We start from the raw sequence: 22,876 nt of genomic DNA, 5'->3' as shown, positions 1-22,876 counted from the left end.
CAAGAGGAAGTGGCCTCAACTTGCGCCAGGGAAGGTTCAGATTGGATATTAGGAAAAATGTCTTCACAGAAGGGGTTGTCAGGTGTTGGAACAGGCTGCCCAGAAGTGGTGGAGTCACCATCCCTGGAGGTGTTTAAAAGGCATTTAGACGAGGTTCTTAGGGACATGGTTTAGTGCTAGAGTTAGGTTAGGTTATGTTTGGACTCATAGATCCTGAGGGTCTCTTCCAACCAAAGTGATTCTATGATTCTGTTATTATCTGTCACATTTTGGGTCATTTTTGGAATACTTTGATTTGAGACATCCTTAAACACCACTGAAGATAGCTTTTAATGTAGTGATCAGGGCAAAGTCCCTCTCAGCTGAGAGGGAAATGCCCATATGCTGACATGCAGAGTTATACTTGCTGATTCTCTGTCTTGGGAGACAGATTTTTATAAAAGAAAAATGGGATACAATCTCACTGAATTTAGTCAACTTCCTTGAAAAAGTTTGCTTATTTTTTCTGCTAATAGATCTTCTGAAGACTCTTCTTTTTATATTTTAAAAATCTTAATCCATATTTTGTGACCTGTAAAAAAATGTATATATATTTAGTATATATCATATGTATTTTTATATAAATACATTACTGTGATTGGTCCCTTGGCTTTAATAGTAAAAACAGTAAGCAGCAACTATCAATCAGAGACCTCACAGCTGAAAAGAACTCTACTAAAAAAAAAAAAACCCTAACTGTGTATTTTTAAAGTGAATGCAATGCTTGCATTGATCTAATAAAATCTAGCGGGTATGACAAACAATGTGAAGCCACAAATCATTTTTGTAAGGAGTTCATATGTGTCCAAGTGAATAAAGACTTCTACTTCAAACTATAACAAATTAGAACAATTGGAGTCTAAGACAGGATATTGGCTTGGGTGTTATCAAAATCTGTTTTTCGGAGTTAATCTTTCCTTAAGCAAAAAGAAACAATATACTTGAGCTTTCCCAAAAGAACATCTTTCCTAAATAATCATTCATCACTTTCCTGATGCCTAGCTTCTGCAGAAGATATAATTGGCTTCTGAATTGGTATAGAGCTGTGGGAGTCTTCAAATTTAAAACATTATAGTGACCTAACTGACTTGTGTTTTGCAATGTGTTTGATAAGATGTCTGTAAGCCAGTAACATTCCTGGGCAGCTTCCCAGCACCAATACTGAACTGTTAGAATGAATCAATATTCATGATAGGGAGGTGGAGGGTAAGCGCAGCATGGAGTAGGTTCTGATTCTGTGGGTCTTATGCATTAGGAGTTGTTCGATTTTAACATCTCCTAGTGATTTCTAGATGGCTTTGGAATGTAGAGTGACAAGCACTGCCTCTTCCACAGAGCTGGGAGCCCTGCTTATTCTTACTTGTTAGCAGAAAGTGAAAATGGGCTGGGAAGGGCAAAAGAGGAGCAAGGGGCAAATAAAACTGCAGGAGTCATTGTTATAATGTATAAAGCATGAGAAAATATGCGTAGATGTTTCAACTCAGATTTTTCTGGGGTAAAAAAAAAGTTACAATAATACTTATTTTTTTTAAGTAATTTCCCACTAGTAGTTTAATATGGAGATATGAAAGCAAAGTCAGCATAGCACAAATTCTGTATTTTTACTGAGCGACACGCTCCTTTTACAATTAAGACTTAACTTTTCAGCTAAAGTCACTGGGTTTGCTCATCCTTGAGAAGAGACTGAGGTGTGAGCTCATCACATCCTAGAGCTTCCTCACAAGAGAATGAGGAGGGGCAGGTGCTGATCTCTTCTCTCTGGCGACCAGTGACAGAACCTGAGGGAATAGCAGGAAGATATGCCAGGGAAGGTTCAGGTTGGACATTAGGAAAAGGTTCTTCCCCCAGAGGTTGGTGGAGCACTGGAACAGGCTCCCCAGGGAGGTGTCACAGCCCCAAGCCTGACAGTGTTCAAGAAGAGACTGGACAACTCCCTCAGACACATGGTGTGAACTGTGGGGTTGTCGTATGCAGGGACAGGAGTTGGACTCGATGATCCTTGTGGGTCCCTTCCAACTCAGGACATTCTGTGATTCTATAAAGCATTGTTGTGATAATGTGTAAAACAGAGAGAGCAGCCATGAAGATAAATGTGTTTGGGGAAGGAATGATTTCAGAATGCTCCCAAGCTAGGAGAGGTTGTATTTATTAGGTTAATGACAGCAACTGCAGATGTGATGGTTACTGCTGCATATTGTCCACTGAAGAATTCCTGGTTTAGAGGATGTGAGGAGGTGACACACACAAAGAATTAAAACATGAGGGCACAGTCCCACTGTGGAGATAATTGAAGAAAATGTATTGTCCTCCTTTTTTTCCCCCATTGCTGGTCTCAGCTTTCTGCCAGTTGCAAGGTCTTCACACCTGAAGGTTCAAAAACCAAACCTGGTGGAGAAGTCCCAAAGGAGACAGGAGCGTTGCTCAAATGTGGGCAAAGCAGGAGGGAGTTGAGTGAGCTACAAGTGTAGGGCAGAGTGGAGCACCACTGGAAGTCTAGCTGGACTTCCCAGATATGTTATGTAGCTGAATGAAGGCTTCTCAGGTGCTTTCTGCCTCCTGTAGCATTACCTGTTTTCCAGAATTATGAGGAGATTTGCCACAAAATTATACTATTATTTCTGCACCAGCCTGTGTTCTGGACCACCTTAACTCTGCCACTCTGAGATAGCGCACTGCTCCGTTCTGTCCATCATATACCAGCGATACGCCGTGTCACATGCGTGGCCTGGGATGTGCCGCTGGCAGCTCCAAGTGTCTGAAATAGCGTAGGGCTCTGCTACACCCCACCCATGATTTCGGAGCAGAAACCGGAGGATGCACGGGGGATCCTCTCAGCAAGGGTGTAAAGAAGCGTGGGGTGCTTGAAGGTACAAATCATCGTGGGTTAGTGCTAGAAGCTCAGAGGGCAGAGGAAGCTGAGTCTGGTGAGGTGTTACTCATTCTGCCTTTTAGGAATAATTTATGAAGTGCACTTTCTCCCAGATCCCGTTGTCTTTAAGCGGATTATTTGGCATGAATCAGATCTGTTCTGAGCAGCTGCTGTGCTTGGCTGGTTCCTGGGCTGATTGGGGCCCAGGGAAGTTCACCAAAGGCAAGTGCAAAGCCCAACACCTGGGATGCCATAAGACCTGTGACAGGCTGATGGGTAGAAAGTGGCTCTGTGGAAAAAGTCTGAGCCGTACCTGGTATACAGTAGTAGTGTGTGGCAAAGACAGACAAAAGCATATGGGGCTGTGTAAGGAAAAGCATAGTCAGCAAGTCGAGAACGGTGATTATTCCCCATCATTCAGCACTTGCAATGCTACAGCTGAAGTGTTGCTTCCAGTTTTGGAAACACCTTTTTTTCCCATAATTCATTATACCAAGATGGTCAGGGGGCTGTAGCAAGCTACACATTAGGAGAGTCAGGGAGAACTGGGGTTGTTCAGCGTTGAGAGACCTGAGGAGAGATCCGTCTGCTGTGCGTACCTGCCCAATGGGAGGGTATAAAGAAGACAGATTAACTCATCTGATGTGCCCAGTTGGAGGACAACAGACAACAGGCACAAGTTGGAATTCTGCTCCCATATAAGAAAAAAATGTATTTTAACATGAGAGTGGTTGAACAAATAAAGAGGTTGCCTGGAGAAAATGTGGATTGTCCATCTTTGGAGAAACTGAAGATTTAACTGGACATGGCCCTGAGCAGGCTGCCATAACTACACCTGATTTGAGGAGCAGGTTGGACACGATGACTCTGGGGGTCCTGCCCAACCTGGAGGATTCTACAGGTGTCAACTTGATGTCCTGTACTAAAGTCCATGGCCCTATTTATTGATATTTTTGTAAGTTTTATGGCCACTGATAAAGTGAAATGTCTGAGTGAACAAGACAGAGCAAGTTTGATTTTCATAGATCATTGCTACAAGGACAAAGTAAATATTTAGCTATGTAATCTGAGAAGTAAAACTTAGAGATATCTGTGTATGAGTTTCTAGATTATTCTAGTAATTACTATGTATGGTATGATACATGTTAATATATATGCATACATATGTATGATATGGTGTATATTTGTTGCTAATGTCCTGGAACATGTATTTACCTACTATGTATGTTTTACACATGTTAACTACTGTGTGGTAATGAATGAATTAGCCTAACACAAGATGAGAGGAGATAGCTTTCTTGACTTTCAGAACTTACATTTTTAAACATACTCAGCCTGGTGAGGTGGTCAGCAGCCTTAGCATCACCATAGTAAGGGTCTTACACTTTTCATTTCACTTTTTCATTTTTTTTTATTACAATTTTGGACAGTTGCTGATACTTTATATTTTTGTTCAGAAGGAAGAGTGCAGAACGGTATTTTTCTCAGAGTGCCAAACTAGAACTGTGGTGTGATTTTTCTTTTGTTCCAGCACAGTAAAATTCAACTTTATTTCACCTGTTATCCTGTGACAATATATGTTTAAAAAAAAAAGAAAGAAAAAAAAACAGATTTTTTAATTAAAAATAATTTTGACTTTAAACATACCTGTTGAATCTAAAAATCCATTTGCTATTTGGCTGGTTCAAATAGATGCCATTAATAAGCAGCTGCTTCATCATACCTTTGCTGTAAAGCTCGGCCACTTCATTACCTCTGTGGTTTCACATCTGACCCACCATTTCCTTCTACAGAGGCTTGTTTGTTTGTGAATCACCAGGGAGCCGTGAGTTGGCCAAGCAGCAGCTCCCACAGCCATAGGGGTGACACCTCCCTCGCTCTGGCCGGTGTCCTGCAGGAAGCGACAAAAAGCTGTAACCAACCGTACTGTCTACAGTTAAAGTTTCTGGCAGCATAGCTCCTGCTGTCCAAAGAAACCATTTGTGAGAACTTGTTGATGCTGAGAGAGCTGGGTCTGTTCATCATGGAGAAGAGAAGGCTGAGAGGGCATCTTATCAATGTTTATAAATATCTCAAAGGTGGGTGTCAAGAGGATGGGACCAGACTCCTTTCAGTGGTGCCCATTGACAGCATATAGGACAATGGGCACAGACTGAAGCACAGGAGCTTCCATCTGAAAATGAGGAGAACCTTCTTTACCTTGAGGGTGCCAGAGCACTGGAACAGGCTGCCCAGAGAGGCTGTGGAGTCTCCTTCTCTGGAGACATTCAAACCCCACCTGGACACATTCCTGTGAAATCTGCTCTAGGTGAACCTGCTTTTGCAGGTGGGATGGACTAGATGAACTCCAGAGATCCCTTCCAACCCCAACCATTCTGTGATTGAACAGTACATTCACAGAGCCCCATGTTCCCTCAACACTATCAGCTCCACCAAAGGCAGGGCTACATGGCCACAGCTCAAAAGCAACACTGTGGCGGTTTTGAGGAGAAACCAGCAATGATAGCTGGTGTTATCAGCAAAAAAACCCCAAGTGCTTTCCTTTCATGCCTCAGTGTTTCAAAATACCGCCTGGCCAATGGTGTGAACTGTGAATGAGTATTGCGTACCATAAAATCCCAGCAGTTTCCTCGATTAGACCAAATAGTGTTTGTTTAGATAATTCAGGGCTTGAATGACTTCCTCTCCGGAAGCGCCGAGACAGAAGTGCTGAGGCGGCACACCTCGGCTGAGCCGCCTCTGCCTTGGCTCTGACAGGCTCGCAGGAGATAATCACGTCTTTACAAACACGGGTGAGGTGCAGATCACATTTTACAAGAGGAAGCGTCTTTCACAGCACTCCTCAGTTATTAACTGGTTGGACTTACAGCCTTGACTTCATGCAGTGGCTATTCTGTGGTGATACCCGAGTTTGAAGCCTGGAATATGAACTTCACACGGCTCCATTAAGTCTTTAGGGGTTGCAGAGGTGAGGAAGGGTTGTGCAGTTTTACCATATGTTTTAATTGGCTTTTTTCTTTGGTATATTCCATTTTACCATTCCATTTTCTTTGGTATATTCCATTTTACCATTTCTGCGTAAAATGGTCTATAACAGGCCAGTAGTGTTTATTATTGCACGTTTCTTTATAAGTAGTTATCTGCTGCTGCTGAGAAAGAACTGGGTGGGTTGTTAGGTCCCTGAAAAGGCCCTTTGCATTAAGCCACTCAAATACAAAGCAAAGCAATCTTGTCTATAAAGAGTTCTCTCAGTCTTAAGGAAATAACTTCAGGATCAAATGAGCCTTGGACATCTGGTTTGCTTTTTTTTTTTTTTCCTAGTACAATTTCTATAGTGGAAAAGCACACACATGGCTGTGCATATGTTGTTTAATCTCTTAAATTGCAATTATGATAAAAAAATGAGGAAGGAAGTCTATGACTAGGAGAGCAAGGCAGAGGGGGGAGTTAGGCATATGGGATAAACTGATATTCTTGACCTCTCCTTCAGGGAGTAGATGTCATCTGTGATTCCCCCTAGCCTGGAAGAGATGATGATAATAAAGGGATATGCTTTACCTTTTTTGCTCCTCAGGGAGCTGAAGATTGTGGAAGAAGGAGGTTTGCTTCCCTCAAGAGCCTGGCAGAGAAGTTCTAGCAAACAGCAAAAACTGTTCCCAATGGTTCCCAAGGGAATCCAGACATGCTCTGTCATAGCTGTATGACAGAAGTGACTATTTAAATTGCTGGAATATGTGGATGCAGGAATGTGCAGGACCATAAAAAAAGGTTACTTGGCCGAGCTTCAGGTTAAACACCTTGCACTTGACTACTCAGCTGTTCAAATAAAGTTAGTTTAATTTCTCCTAGTATATAGTCATGTAAGTTCAGTCTTGATAGATTTGATATGATTTGAAATCTTATCTTCAGCAGGGCAAAACCAAATTTTTTATTATTATTTTGCAGGTGGCTTCAGGTGAATGCAATGAAGACACTGAGGTTTACAACATTACCCTTTGTACTGGGGATGAGCTCACTTTAATGGGGCAAGCAGAAATCCTTTATGCAAAATCTTCTAAGGAGAAGTCACGACTCAACACCATCTTCAAAAAAATTGGGAAACTTAATTCAATTAGTAAGCTAGGCAGAGGCAAAATGCCCTGTCTCATATGCATGAACCACAGGACCAACGAAAGCATCAGTCTCCCTTTCCAGTGTAAGGGCAAGTTTAGCACCCGCAGCCCGTTGGAGGTGCAGATGCAAGAAGGGGAGCACACGATTCGCAATATAGTAGAAAAAACCAGGCTGCCTGTTAATGTGACTGTGCCGAGTCCTACACCAAGAAACCCTTACGACCTGCATTTTATCCGTGAAGGGCACAGGTACAAGTTTGTCAACATTCAAACCAAGACTGTGGTGGTTTGTTGTGTGCTTCGTGGCAACAAAATTATTCCCATGCATTTTCCCTTGCACTTAGCGCTTCCAAAATTTATTCTGCCCGACAGTCTGGTGAAGGGGGAGCTGTGGCATGAATCCCTCATACAGCATTGGTTTAATATATGCCAGGAACAGTTTGACATAGACGAGTATTCCCGTGCAGTGCGAGATGTGAAGACTGATTGGAATGAAGACTGCAAGAGCCCGAAGAAGAGCCGGTGCCCGGGGCACAGCCATGTGCCCAACTCCCTCAGCTACGCACGGGATGAGCTCACCCAATCCTTCCACCGGCTTTCTGTGTGCGTCTATGGAAACAATCTGCACGGGAATAGTGAAGTGAACCTCCACGGCTGCAGGGACTTGTGTAACGAGTGGGCCCTCTTCTCTCACGATGCTCTCCAGTACCAGGAGTCTGGTGACAGTGGCAGCGATTACCTTTTTCCTGAAGTCAGCGAAGAATCGATGTTTCTGCCTACAAAACCAGAGCTTCCTTACGAAGAGCTGTGGTTGGACCAAGGGTCTGGAAAGGCCGGTGACCAGCCTCTCACTCGCTCACTAAGTGAGAAGAACAAATGTGACAGCTACAGGGGGTCTTTCCGATCAAAGTGTGGTACCGCATCCCTTCCTGTGCCTGCGACTGTCGGAGTAACCACAAAGTCTTCAGAAGTTTCCCTACCTCCACCTCCAGTGCCTCCCAAATCAGAAGCAGTAAGTCAGGGTTATTTATGTCGATTCATTTCTTTTTTTCAGCTGGTTAAGAGTTTGCTTGGGATTTTTTTTTTAGGAAAGACTTGGAGGGGGGCATGTAGAGGGCAAGGAAATAGTGAGACATTGTAAGATGTGCAACTTCAACTACTTTGCTACTAAGTGTAAGTCATATTCTAAAAATTACTGAAGTATATTTAATAAAATGGAAGTAGTAGCTTAATCTTGATACTCTCGGGTGGTATTTATTGGGGTTTTTTGCTCAGACAAACAAGATCTAAGAATTGTCTGGTCACTTTCTTCTCTTGCTTTCACATCATCTCTCCACATGGCCTCCGTGTTTTCTGTTTTCTCATATTTTCTGTGGCCAAAGTGTGTAGGGCATGACCCCACTTTGAACTGCCTCAAATCACCTTAGTGTGTGTGTCTTCAATTAACAAGTCCTGCTAATGAGGACAGCTAGAATTTTTATGCATTTGAAGTATTTGTTAAGGACAGATTGTCTTCTGTGTTACAAGTCTATTGCAGAATTTGAAGAATATTAAGTGTCATCGACTTCAAGGGAACCTTATCAAACTAGACCTGAACTAATCACTCTGTACTGCTTATTGAAATAAAATGTGTAAATAGGAACACTGCAGAGCTGTTAAATGAGCTTTCTACAGGACTCAAATAGAGCACATTTCCTACCCTATGGTTTCTAATCAAAACTCATGGGAGAAATCACTTCTCCAAACCTGAAATGTCATGGAGACTTCAGAGACAAAAATACAAATATGTTTTATCAACAGGAGCTTATGTGGACTGGATGGAAAATCCAATCATCGTGTGGTCTCTTGTCATGGTCCTAAACATTATTTTTTAAAAAACACAAAGGGAATATAGAAAACTTTCCCCAGGAAAGAGTGTCTAGGAATATTTAGCAAAATTTAATACTCACATCACATGAATCTTGACAGATATAATAATGTAACAAATTAATTTTGCAGGGTTTGTGCTGGAATTTAGATAAACATTGTTCCATTTGCAAGTCCAATTATATTTTCAAGAGTGTGGCTGCACAGTAAGCTGAGACTAACCTAAGACCAAACTGCAGCAGAGGAGAGGAGAGGGAGAGGGAGAGAACACCAGCGTAGGAATGAAGTGTACAACTGCAGCCCTTTGACTGTGCTGCCAAAACTTCCCCAAAAAGCAGCTGCAGCAGCTTCAGGAAAGTCAAGACATTACGTCGTCTTAGCAAAGAGTGTTTACGTGTAATGTCTTAAGTGCGGGAACCCAAGAGCACTTCCTTGCCGCAGAGGTCAGGTATGCACTGACGCTTTGTCCGGACTTTTGGACAAGTGCCCAGCAGCACCGTATTGGGATGAGGTTCCCTGGCAGCCTGTGCTGATGTAAACCCGCAAGGGGCTGGTCCCACCCTCCTCCTCCTTCTCCTTTCGCAGCCACACAGTCCTGGCTCCTGTGTTGTGCTGGCTCTGGCACTCCTGCGCCTGGGCAGGCAGCCAGGTCTGGATCTGGAAAATGATTAGTTTCCTGCTGATTCCTGCAAGCTGAACTGTTTCAGCACGGGGTCAAAAGAGCTCCAGAGCGGGTGGGAGGATGAGGGGGAGGAAGATTGCCCCCATGGTGGGGTGAGGACAGCCCTCCTGACAGGGGATGATCCCCCGGGTCATACCTGAGACATGGATGTCTCATGTCACACCTGAGGCGTGGGTAATGGGATGCTGGGAGGGCTGTGGAGCACCTGCACAGCATCGGTGTGGACCCTCAAACGATTGGAGAAGCCTCGTGGCTTAGCATCTCCCTTCTGGGGGTAGCTGGGTGGCGTTTGGGGCACCTGCATATGTTGCTTTTTAAGGTCACTTGGAAAAGTGTGTGACTTTATCATGTGTGTCTTACATTAGTGATGTAATGTGTGAATGCTGTCAGCAGTTTTGGTATTGCTTTCTAGCCATGCAGGAGAAGTAATTTCTGGTAAAGATATTATCTTGCATTTTAGGTGGGCGTGGGGTGTAACCCCTTAAGAAATAAAACAAAATTTAAGAAAAAATGCATCTCCATAGATGATAATAATTTAGGCTCAGTTTTGTGGCTTCCTGGAACAGCTTTAGAATTGAGTATCAGTGGCCTACCAAATTCATCAGTGGGCTGGGGCCAAGGAGATGTTTGCATGGTTTCCATGTAGGGTATTTATAGAATAAGATCATCTCAGGAGCTGCTGATGAACATGGGGTTTAGTCATCACTCCCTCTAGAATGATATTCCATAGTGTTTCTGTATAAAGCTTGGCTAGCAATTGTGTTTTTGCATGCAGTAAATTTAAAATCAGTGTATAAGAGAGCTGTTTGTAGGAGAGAGAAAAGGACATTCAAGTGTTTCACAGGCTGTTCTCATTTTCTTCTCACCAGCAGGATGGAGCATTCTGATATATAGTGCTTATTTTCTAAATACCTTTCAGAAAATCCAAGTAGCATAAAGGCAGAAGTGGGGGATGGAGGGGGGGAAATGACCTCTGAATTAAGGCCTGTAAATTAGAAATTGCTTCAGCCTTCAAGCACTAATTTGCATAAAATCAGAGGCTGTTTTCCTGATTGATTTAAAGCAAATCCCTGATGGAGTGTGTTGCAAGTTCAGACTCCTGGCAACAAGGAGTGTTGAACAGCTTTGCATTACTTTCCCAGTCATGCCAATGATGGGGTGAGTTTTATCCGGGTTGGCCTCAGAAGTGATCACTGCCATGGGCACTAGCAATGCCCAGGTTTGCGAGTGACACCCCAGGGCCCTGGGGTGCTGGCAGGGCTTGGGCTGACACCAAGGCAAAGGAGCAGAGGTCTTAAAATCCACCTCATGCCATCAGAAAGCGGTCCCCATCCCTGGGTCATGGGAAGGAGTGTTGGAGCATGGAAGGGTTCGGAAAGTGACGAATAGAAGTCCTGGGACGTGCAGCGCGAATGCACTTTGTCTGTATCTGGCAGCCGCACAACATCTAGTGCTTCTGGGCAAAAGAGTATTTCCTACTAACAGCAACATCCATCAAGGTGATTGGCAGGTTGCACCGCAGCTGTTCCCCTCCTCTCCCACATTTGTTTTTTCATCTATGTTCACTTGGACCTAGTGTGAGGGTAGCTTGCCTCTGAAGTTTCTTCTCGCTCCTGTCAGTTTAATCTGCAAAATCTCTCCTTTTTATTCCCCTGCTGGGTTTCCTGAGGGCTGTGTCTGGCAGCTGTAGTCGCAGTCTTGTGACAGGGACCAACTGGGACTGCAAACCGGTATTATTTATGGCCTCGTTCTGATCTGCAATCTAGGTCAGCAAAGGAGCTTGGCATAGTTTGTTATGCCAGCACCTTTGAATGCCAGCAGTCTTCCCAGGAAAGAATCCCTTTAACCCTTGGACCGTCTGCTGTGCTCCAAGAGCTCCCCTGAATGGTCTCTCTAACCCCGTGGGTATATATTCAATAGCATGCAGCATTAACTTTGCCTACTCCAACTTGGGAGATTAAAAAAAAAAGAGTCCTTAGGCATCCTTGGGGCACAGCACTAAAATGGCTGAAGAGTTTTATGCCTGAATTCAATAACAAACATGAATAAAATTGATTCTTTTTTTTTTCTTGAAAGAGCAAATAGGAACCCTTAGAGCAAGATTTATTTCAGTGCTTTATGCTGTTGGGCATTTCCTGTAATTTTGACTTGTTTTGAATTAGGAAAAAAATGTACTACAGTGTCCCAGTCCCCAATTTTCCATTTCACAAAAGTACTAAATGGGTTGTTGCATTTTGAAAGCACTGAAGTGGATTGCAAAAGGTTCCACATTTATTCTGGTTTTGAATAAATTAAATCACTTTAATTGCTAATTATGTGTTGCAGAACTGCTAAGATAACTTTTAGTTCTGCAGTGTTGTTAAATTTTAAAATAAACTGCAACTTTCAGACACAAAGAGAATTTCCCTTTTCTGGTGCATCTGAGACTGTTTCAAACAAGGAGAACAGAGAGGTCTCCTTCTGCCAGGGGCAGGTGGTGAGTCCTGAAAAATCTTGCCTGGCATCCTAATTCTCAGTAGTCTTGCTCACCTTTAGCCCTAAAGATGCCCTCCCCAGTATGTCCTGATGAGATTAAGGTCTTAATTCCATCAATTGTTCTATGGGGATGGATCCTAGTATTTTGTTCCTACCTAGGCATACCAAAGTAAATTTCAGATAAGCACTGCTGCAGTAATTTGGTTTAAGCTGCAAAGTTGGTTGGCTGCAAAAAGTGGACCTGTTGGCTGGGTGTTTTACTTGAACAGGCTCTTCTGCCCATGCCTTTCAGCTTGTATGTTTTGTTGTTAACCTCATCCGGGACTGCTTGGGGTAGCTACAGAAGGACTGAAGCTCCAGGTTTTCATGCCAGCATCTGGTAAATATGAGACAAAACCAGGACAGATGGATGTACTATTCTTGGGGGAGGAACACTGGATAGCTGAGTATGAAATAAGTCAGGAAACACTGAAGTCTGTTGAGATCTTCTCATTACGTAAGCTTGGTTCATTATAGCTAAATAAACAACACTAATGAAGTTTAAGCCTAATCATTTGCTCCTTATAAAATGTAAAGTATCTGGAACTGTCTCTCTGATTTTCTGTGGTACTGGAAGGTTCTTCTACATCGTTTCACTACTGCTACTTTTTAAATGAGTGGATATCAAAGTACTGAAAAGCATCCTAAAAAAGAGTGCTAGTAGCTCTACTGGCAGTAAAGCATTCTTTTGGACTTCTTTATGACAGCCACATACTGTTGCAAATGCACATCCTTAGCATAATTTTTCTCTTCTCCTCCCTTTTTAATTATTTCCTTTCACAGAATAAGGCACAACCAGATGTGTTTCATCTGGTTGAGAGTGCTGTTGCCCAGATTTTCTTGCTGCTTACTGACATGTTCTTCTTTTGTACAGGTGAAAGAGGAATGCAGGCTCCTGAACGCTCCCCCCGTCCCACCGCGGAGTTCAAAGCCGTCCTCCACCAGTCCTTCCATCCCTCCCCGCACCGTCAAACCTGCGCGGCAGCAGACCCGCTCTCCTAGCCCAACTCTGTCCTATTACTCATCGGGACTGCACAACATGTATGTGTTTTTGCTGTGAGAGCCTCATTCTAGCATTTTTTGAGAAAGTTAAATGAGGCAGTGCTCTTTTTGGAGGCGCTTGTTTGTAAAAGCACGGTACTGGGTCAGAGTTGCTGACTTTTTGTGAAATGGGTTAACCCGCCACAGTATTTCTAAAGATTCAAGCAAAGCTTGAGGATTTTTAAAGATTCAGAGCAAAGCTCGAGCAGAAACTATGTTTTACTAGATAGGACATAGCGATTTATATTAAATACCCGCACATATTGGTGTAGGTAATGTCACTGTAAGGTGACACAGGCTGTCTAAATGGAAAATCCCGCACAGTTCTGTATAATTCTTGAAAGTCTTGAATCTTCAAACTTGAGCATCTTCAAGCTAGCTTCGAGATGGGATTTCAGTGCTACATGTGTGCAGTGCAGTCAGCTCTGATAAGTGGGGGCACAAAAGGGACGTGGTAATCCAACAATGCGTTATGCCAGCTATATGGGAACCTATGGGGTGGGTGTGATGGAGAACAGGAAGGCCAACAGACACCACTGAGTGCAACGTGAGATGCAGCAGAAGACGTCCAGACAGCTTCCAGATCAAACACACTTCAGCACAAGCCTAGCCCACAAAGTAGAAAATCGACTCAGGCTAACTAGAAGTTGACAGTAGATTTTGAATTCCATGGCTGCATACCTTTGCCTAGCAATGCACTGTTCTTCCTTTGGCTTTAGAAAGTGTATACACCTTCTGGAGTCTTGCCTCCTTTTTGACTTGAATGTCTTGTTGACGTTATTTCTGGTATCTCTTCAATGACGAGGTACTACCTGTCTGGATGTTACAGACTGATCTGAAATGCCACTGAAATCACTTCAGCCTAGATGCAGTTAGAATAATAACTTATGCTGCAATTGCCTTTCTAAGCCATACTGCACATTTGCAGCTTAGTGTTGTGTATCTGGCAATGATCACTCTAGATCAAGGCTGCTCGTTTGTTTTTATGAAAGCCTGTTGGGTAGTTCTGTCAAGGACGCCTCCACAGGAGGTGCAAGACCTCCCAGCATTTGGGGCCCACCAAATGCTGCTTTCCCTCTTTGTAGTCAAGAATACATCTGCCTCCCAAGAAACAAGGAAAACAGTGAGAAGTGAAGTTTCTCAGGAATGCAGGTGGTATTATTTGCCTCGAACTTCGCAATATTTGCATGAAATTCATCTCCAGCTTGGGTCCAGACCAGTTATCTCCATTTTGGTAGAACTGACCTAGGGCTGCTAAAAAGTTGGCGTTGTGTGGAGTAACCAGATTGCTGGTGAAGTTGCTTTTCAAGTCTTGCCATTTTTATCCATGATCTTATTTTCTGGATCATGAATGGTTGCAAGACAATATTTTAAACACAAATGAAAACAGTATGATTTGTCCTTATCTGCATATAAAAATGCCCGATGCCTGACTTCAGCAGTATTTCAGGTTTCTCTTGCATCCTTTGGCACTGGGTCCCAGTGAATTAATTTTGGTGGAGGACGAATAAGGAAGCACTTTGGAAACATTACTTTATCAGTTTTCAGTAATTCGATTAATCTTTTAAATCATTAAATGTTCCCATTTCTGATGTTTTATCAGATAACAGAAACAGGATCTATCAACTTAATTTCTGTGTATTGTTAGTTGTTTACGACACCTCACTGACTGTCTTCTGTGAATTGAACAGCCCAATGGCTAGATTTGTGAAAAATGCTTTGTGCTGAGTACATTAAAGCAGTTGGCCTTTAAGCAGACAGAAATGACCAGTTGGCTGTGTATCCTTGTTGAGGTAAAAAAAAAAACATCTCTGCTATCGTAAACATCCAACTGCTTTAACTTGCAGACTTGTATTCATGACATAAACAGGAAAAACATTTGGAGGGCATGGAGTGGAGAGCAAGGGATGGGTAGTTAGGGGGAAACTGCATCTGTTGGAGCTGAGTTTACCAACTAATTTTCCAGTGATACAGATTAGAGCTGCTTTTACGCATTTGTGCTTTGTGTCCAGGTTGGCTTCCTCTCTGACTCACTCTCAGTTCATGGAGGGCTATTTTTTATGTCAATCCATTCAAAGCTGTGCTGGTTTTTTGAAAGCTGCTGTGTCCTCCTCAAGCAGTTTTCACTGAGCTAATGACTATAGAGTTTCTATCTTGACTAGTTAGTTTGCAGGAGAGAGAGGTGAATAATTAAAACCATTATGTCAACTGTTAGTTTCCCTCTGTTGTGTTAAGTTAGGATTTCATACATCTCCTAATTGTTTTTTCAGTGTTCTGGCTTAATTGGCCAGAATTCCAGAGATAAACTCAATCCTTCAGACTTTGTTGATATCCCTGTCTTTCGGAAGCACCTCGATACAAAACCGTAAGTTCTCTCTGACAGGCTAAGCTTAGTTTACCACCTGAAAGTAGGTCAGGGTTTACTTTCTTAAGGTGCCTTTGGAAAGCAAGTGTTTCTCCTCATAGATTTTAAGGATATGGGTGCATAAACAAGTTACTGTGGGGTGAGCTTAAAGCCTGACACTTCAACATATACAGCTGGGTCTGCTTACCCTTGTAGCTAAAACTCTTCTTTGGCTGTAAGCATTAACTTATTTTGTGGTTTTGCACTGTTGACCAGTGTGGAAGGATCCTGTGCCCGGTGCACACGCAAGTGCCGTAAGAAATGAAAATGTTGGCTCCAAAAGAGCTTTTGGTCATCTCTTACGTCAGTCAAGCTTGGATCTAGTGCAGTGATGACCGGCCTCTGTTACGAGCGTGTGCATATCATGACACATCTGTGGTGTGTCAATAAAAAATACAGGATTAGAACATCTTCAGTATGTGTAAGGCTGTTCCTTTTCCATGGTGATGTCCCTCAGGAATTCGACAGTGGAAAAAATGAGTGTTTGGGAGATGACACAGAACTGAATTGGGACATCTATTTTTTTACAAGCTTGAAAAACCAAGACGTAAGTCTTCCTCCTGAGGTTTTTGGGTGTATCAGCATCTTGTTAGGCTTGTAAAAAAAGTGAAAGAGCTGTCAGTGCGTTATTCAATTGTATTGTTAATTCAAATCTGAAGAGTCCTACCACAGGAAAGAAGATTCTTTCCTTGTGACAGCCACCCTCTGACTCTGTCAGATGGTTTATGATTTTATTCACAAGCCACATTTTTTGTACTAACTACATCCTTTCTGTTTTGTTCCTTAAGCAATGTCACAGAGAGTGGCAACACCAACCCAACTGAGAGCACACCTGTCTCCTGCTACCCTTGTAACGCAATGAAAACCGAATCCAAAGAGCCTGAGAGCACGATACCTTTGGGAAGCCCCTCACCTGAAGCTCTGCCTTCCAGGTTATCTTGGCCAAACCATTTTTCAGGAACAGCTGACGGCCTGAACAGGAGTGATTTCCTGCTTGATCCAAGCAGGAGCTACAGTTACCCCAGACAGAAGACTCCAGGCACGCCAAAGAGAAATTGTCCAGCACCTTTGACTTTTGACTTCGATGGGTGTGAGCTCCCGGCGGGGTACTCCCCGCTGACCCCAGCAGAGTTCACCAGCACCATCTCTAGCTGTCCAAAGTCGGCAAGTTACTCTCTAGACTGCACTGACGAGAAAACTCTGGGAGACAGCGATGCAAAGCAGAGCCATTCATGTCCTGCCTTACCTCCTCGGGCACCAAAGTCAAGCGAAGATAAACCAGTTACAGACATGTGTCCCTTGCCGCTGAAAATAGATGGTGCTGAGGAGGAGTCAAAAACTGGTTCTCCAGACCTTTCGGAAGATCAGTATCTCATTAAAAAGGGCATGCAAGATACATTCTCTATGTCTTATCCCTTCTCGTCTCCCCTCCACCTCCAGTTAGCACCAAGGTCTTGTGGGGACGGGTCTCCTTGGCAGCCACCCACAGACCTTTCTGGACTCTCGATAGAGGAAGTGTCTAAATCGCTGAGGTTTATTGGTCTGTCAGAAGATGTCATATCGTTTTTTGTTACAGAGAAGATCGATGGCAATTTACTGGTTCAGCTTACAGAAGAAATCCTGTCAGAAGACTTTAAGCTAAGCAAATTGCAGGTTAAGAAAATACTACAGTTCATTAATGGCTGGCGGCCCAAGATGTGATGCCAGCTAGTTATTAGTGAAACTATACGAGATGTGCTTGATGCACTTCAGCTAATACATCACTTCCTGTTTTTTGCACTAAAAGTCCTTCCTGTAAATAGTAGTAGAAAAATTCTTACTATGCAGATAAACGTTTTTGGGTGGTAAGTGGATATTTTTTTTTAATGTCAATAATAAAGGTAGAGAATCTGCAGAGGTGTGCCTTGTGCATCCCTGAACATTCAACAGCTGCTAAAAACTGGACACTAAGGGAACTTTTACTCCATAGTCTGTTAAGGCTTAGTCGTATTTATTACTGAACAATTTGATGCTGAAAGACACACACCAATCCAGTTTACAGTTTTGTGTTAACTGTAAAAAAAGTGTATTTCTTACGGGATTATTTCTGTTCAAATAATATTTGGTAACATGCTGTGACTTTCTTCTGTTTCTGTTAACAAAAAGCATGTTCGGATATATGAAAAACGCGGTTTTGACACTACATCTGAAAATGTTAAGATTTGCTGTGAAGTGCCACTAATACACTATTCTTGCAGCGCATTTTTATTAACAATATCTTCCTGACTACCTGTAATGTGGGTGCATTTTCCATGTTACTTTGAGCAGAAAGAGTTAAATGTAAAGCAGGAGTCTTGCTTAGCTCATTGCCCAGAGGGGAGGGAGAAGGGGGATTTTCCTACTGAGCCACTCTGCCCTGGCCAATTAAAAGTTTATGACCTGTAGATTTCAAAAGTTGCTTTTGTAGTTGGATGGCTGGAGTAAGGAGCACGACTTCTGGCCGTGCAGCTTTCTCATGGGAAGGACAGTTCTGTGCCCAGACTCTTCCCTTGGCAGATCCTGCTCCTTGCAGTAGCTTTGCTCTGGTGAAAGGCAACTCCCAACGTTTTCTCTGCTGCTGTTACGATCATCTGAAACTGCGCTCGATGGGCTGCCCTAATTCTTTGGTCGGATCTGTGTGGGAAGGTGATAGTACCCCTCTAGGATGCCTTTGAAATAAAGCATTAGTAAGGCGGGACGGAGCAGGAACAGCACATGGCACGCTGGTGAGAAGGGGCCAAGTGGGGTTCGGGCCTTGTGATATTTAAGTTCACTGGTACTGTTTGCAGTGGGCTGGGGAAATGTGGGTGTCAAAGTGGGGGAGAGTGTAGTGTCATAAGATGTGCTCTTTCACTTGCCCAGCTGCAAAGCTCACTGCTAGAGATGTCATGCAGGAGTAGCCATCAAAAGGGAGCACAGAGATGGGAAGGGGGCATTAGGCTGCCCCTGGAGACCTTTCAAACATAACTGCACAGAAGGCTAGAAGTAGAATTAGTTTTTGATAGTCCATTATAGATTTCCTGTGCTTGGCAGACCGCTTCGAAATATGTTTAAATAACCCCAGCATCCCCTCCCTTTGTAGTACTGAATGCAGGATTTGTGGAGATCCTCAGAAAACAGTCTGTGGTGTCCATCCTTGGCAGCTGTGTGTGCCCAGGGTCTTCAGGTGGTCAGAGACAGGAACGCTGGAGCAGGTTCAACTGCACCTTCTGCTGAGCAGAGCCCTGGTCCAGGTGACACCATCACCTGCCTTTTTACCTTTTTGAAGTTCAAAAAAATCTCTCTTCATTGTAGAGCACACAGTGGGAGCACCAAGAGGAAATACAGAAGAGGGACAAAAATGAGAAGCTGATTTTGCCTTTTTTCCTCAATATAACTGACTCATTTAAAGGATGTTTTTGCAAATGGGGTGGAATCATAGAATCATTTTGGTTGGAAGATACTCTCAAGATCGTTGAGTCCAACCATTAACCTAACTCTGGCACTAAACCATGTCCCTAAGAACCTCATCTACACATCTTTTAAACACCTCCAGGGATGGTGACTCCACCACTTCCCTGGGCACCCTGTTCCAATGCCTGAAAACCCTTTCTGTGAAGAAGGTTTTTCTAATATCCAATCTGAACCTTCCCTGGTGCAACTTGAGGCCATTTCCTCTCATCCTATCGCTTGTTACTTGGGAGAAGAGACCAAAGCCCTCGGTGCTACAACCTCCTTTCAGGCAGTTGTAGAGACCCCATTGCCCAGGCAAATTTCATGTTGAAGCCAGGATGCATCATTGGTCTTGCAATAATGCAAACCACCAGTTCCCAACCAGACAGCAAAGCCCACTTGACGTGGGTACTAGAAAGAAGTGAGCCAAAAAATATCCCAATAGAAAAACCCTAGGAGTTTGTAGTTGTCCTCCTTTTCTTAATGTATTGACTTTTAGCAACAAATCAACAGCTTTCTCTGGATGCTTTTTAATTAGCATCCTAAAATATTTTAGCTGCAAGTAGGACTAAATCAGCTGTGTATGCTTGTGGGTAGGCACGTGCAAGTTGAAGTCAATTGAATTTTAACTCTTACTATGTCAAAGTAGCATTCAAATTTGAAAGGGCCAAATTTGAAATGTCAGGTACTTCACTTTGTTTTATTTGGCTTGTTAATTCCAGGTTTTAAAAAAAAAAAAAGTATTCTTGGTAATATTAATATTAAATATTTGTAATGCCCCTAGGATGTTAACATTGCTGAGAAAATAGTGGTCTTTGAGTATGGATGAACACCTATACCGATTATCTCTGCTTACCTGCTTGGAATGTTTTTTTCTTGCAGGCAGCCTGGTGGTATTTGCATTCAGGAGTGTGCTGCGTTGACGTCACGTATGCATAGGCTGAAATACAACTGGTCTGTTGAAAGGCCCAGAGATGTGCAATGATTTCAGAAGCAAATCCTGTGTGTAGAAGTGCCAGCTAAAACCTCTAATTGCAAACTTGCTATTCATGTCCTTTCACTTGTCTTGTTCTGGCTTGGTACTGCTTACTTATTTTCATGTATATGTTAGCATTTGGCCTTTTCTTTTGCCCTTAGCAGCTCATCACCTTAGTTTTCCAAGCTTTTTTTAGTGATTTAGGTGTTCTAACACTTGTGTTGTGTGACTTATATGACTGTGGTGGTAAGCCACCTGCTGCGATGCCCAAGCTGGACTCAAGTGTCTGCTCTGTTGAAATTGGGAGAGGGATGAGCAAACGGACCAGCTGGTGCACAGTGGTTCCTTGTCTCCACCACTGCCTAGGTAGCCAGGCTGTGGCAGCATTGATGCCATGGGATCTAATTTATTTGATTTCCTCTTGAGCTTCGTTGCTGTGGTGTTAGGGGGTCAGGACCATCTTTGGTGCAGCAGAAGGCAGTGTGAACAGGGCAGACACGTTCACATTGATCTCACGGGAAGACCCTGGCAGTAAAGGGATGGTGGCACCTTTGAAATGAGGCAGGAGGAGTCTTTGAGGCATTAGCAGTCTTCCTGTAAAAAGTTGCAAAATGCTGCACTGCTTATTGTACTTTCAGACAGAGGGTTACTTCAGTGTTCCCGTTGTGGTTTGGAAGTATCTGAAAGCTCTGGGGAATATCCCTGTGATATGAGCTCTTTACCAGCTGATGTGAATAGGAAGAGACAGCACTCAGCCTTCAATAGGACTTGCAAACTGTCCTGGCACACCGAGCAGCACCAGGGGATGGGCAGTGTCTCAAGGGAGTCAGTTCTGCTGAACTCTTGGGGCGGCTTCATGCATGGTTTGGTGCAACCCAACCAGCCTGTGCTGTGAGAGATCCCAGATGCTCCCAGGCACCACTCGGAGGTGAGCGATGTGGGAAACCAGCGTGGGTGTGGATGGCAATGGAGTTCAGCCATGTTGATATGAGCCGTGTTGGTTGTCCTTGGGGTCTGAGAGCAGGCTCTGGCCCGTTTTTGACCCTAGCAGAGGTGTAGCCATTGAGTTCAGGCAACACGTGTCATGCCACAGCGGACCTAAAATCTTTATTACTTTTTGGAGGCTGCCTGCTAAAATAGGCCAACCCTAACCTCAGACTTCTTTCCTCAGATTAAGTAAAAGCAAAGTCTCTGGTGCTTATTTAGATATCAGTGTCTGAAGTCATGCGTTATCCTCATAGTTTTTGTTTGACTGGGGGTTTTGGTAGCAAAACCTCTGGCATGTAATTCTGTATGGAGCTGTCTCTTTGTCCTGAACTGGGAAACACATTATTTCTATGCAACAGTCACGTGGCGGCACAAGGACTGATGTGGCCTTCAGCGGCGAAAGCTGAATTCTGGCCTGGGGGCTTTTCTGGAGGTGGACACAGAACTGGCCAAGGGATGGATGGGGAGGAAGCTTGAGAGGGAAATGCTGGTTTCCTTTAAACTCTCATTGTGCCTAGGATTAAGATTCTTTGTATTACTGCCTGGCTGTCTAACCAAAGCTTTATTGAAATCAACTCAAAGTGCATATTTGCATTCTTGTTCTTGCAGTATTGTAAAAATTGCCTATGGCCAGAAACTTAGAGACAGAAAACATTTGGTCCATCCAAAATTAGAAGGAAAATGCATTTTGAAGAATTCTTTGCAGCTAGAAACAAGGGTTTGAAATAACTGTATATTACACAGGGTATTTTCCAATACAACAGTTCTATTTGACACTTTAGTTGACTTTATTCCACAACAGCAGCTTCAAGAGAAACAGCATAAATAGCAACGCTGTCTCAAAAAAAAACACTATGTTTCAAATCTGTCTATAAATATTTGAACTGTTTTCTCCTATGTTTTCTTCCTGAGTCAACTCCATTATCTCCCAGCTAAATAGAGCATCCTGGCACCAGTTACTCGGTCAGCAAAGTCCTGCCTGCAGGCCGGGCAGGGGTTATGTCGTGCCACTTAAAAGCCGAACACCAGCCATATGTAAAAGGACCAAGGCTTAGCCAAACTCTCCTGGCTCCTCTTTTTGATGCAGCATTCCGGTGCACAAGCTAGAAGGTACAAATGAAATCATAATCAAAATGAGGGTTCGTCCATTTTATTTGTGGCATTAGGGACGGCAGGGCAGTAGGGAAATGCAGGCCCCTTGTTGAGACCTAGCAATAAATGACTCTTCATTTGTTGTGTCTTGAACTCCTAATAGTCCGGGAGTTGATCAGACATTACTGTTTCTGTGTGTAATAACCAAAATTTTCAGCGTGAAAATCTGCAGAGTGATTCTCTTGACTTGGACAATCTTCTGGATTATATTAAAAATATTTGTTAGTTCTTAGCTCTTTAGATTCACTTTGGGTAGGTCAAAAAAGTAACACTTGGGATAAAAAGAGAAAGCCCCAAATCTTTGGCTTAGTACATTTCCGTTATAAAACGAAGCATGGTTTTTGTGGAATTCTGTGCTGTTTTGGGCTTTTGTGTAAAAGGCTGAAGGCAGTTTATTATTTAAACCAGGTGCAAATAAATATCCCTGTAATGTATATGAACAAATTTAAACCACGTATTGTAAGTGTATAAACTGTATATTAAAGACACTATTTTCATGATATTTCAAATGTGTACAGAATTTGTTGTACTAAATTGGTTGGGTTGCACGTATTGTTTAAGATGGTTGATTTTCATTTAGTAATTTCAATGACTTATCCTCTTGCTCATCTCAGTATAATTTAGAAATAAGCGCCTCTCAAATAGTGAATTCACAAAGTAAGATTGGGATAATTGAGAGGAGCAATCAGGCTTTTGCATTTAACCTCTCAAGACACATTACTTTTCTCTGTCTTGCAATTTCACTTGATCCCCTTCAGCAAGAGTATCGAGCGGTGTGTTCCCC

General features: G+C 43.1%; 1 protein-coding gene across 6 annotated transcripts in view; it reads left to right on the top strand.

Moving 5' to 3' along the window:
* Positions 1-22,594, top strand: part of GAREM1 (GRB2 associated regulator of MAPK1 subtype 1) — a 103,138-nt gene extending 80,544 nt beyond the window's left edge. For 5 of the 6 annotated variants that reach the window (XM_065053414.1, XM_065053413.1, XM_065053416.1 and 2 more), the window contains 3 exons: positions 6,854-8,032; positions 12,957-13,123; positions 16,316-22,594. In XM_065053414.1, the coding sequence (XP_064909486.1) occupies positions 6,854-8,032; positions 12,957-13,123; positions 16,316-17,228 (2,259 nt within the window). In that variant the 3' untranslated portion in view covers positions 17,229-22,594. The remainder of the gene's footprint in view (positions 1-6,853; positions 8,033-12,956; positions 13,124-16,315) is intronic. The other variant, XR_010470549.1, reaches the window with a different exon arrangement.
* The last annotated feature ends 282 nt before the right edge of the window (positions 22,595-22,876 follow it).

Source organism: Columba livia, chromosome 2 (assembly GCF_036013475.1).
Source record: "Columba livia isolate bColLiv1 breed racing homer chromosome 2, bColLiv1.pat.W.v2, whole genome shotgun sequence".
NCBI classification, from domain to species: Eukaryota; Metazoa; Chordata; class Aves; order Columbiformes; family Columbidae; genus Columba; species Columba livia.
The sequence above is the reverse complement of the archived record's forward strand: the minus strand, read 5'-3'. Positions and strand labels throughout refer to the sequence as shown.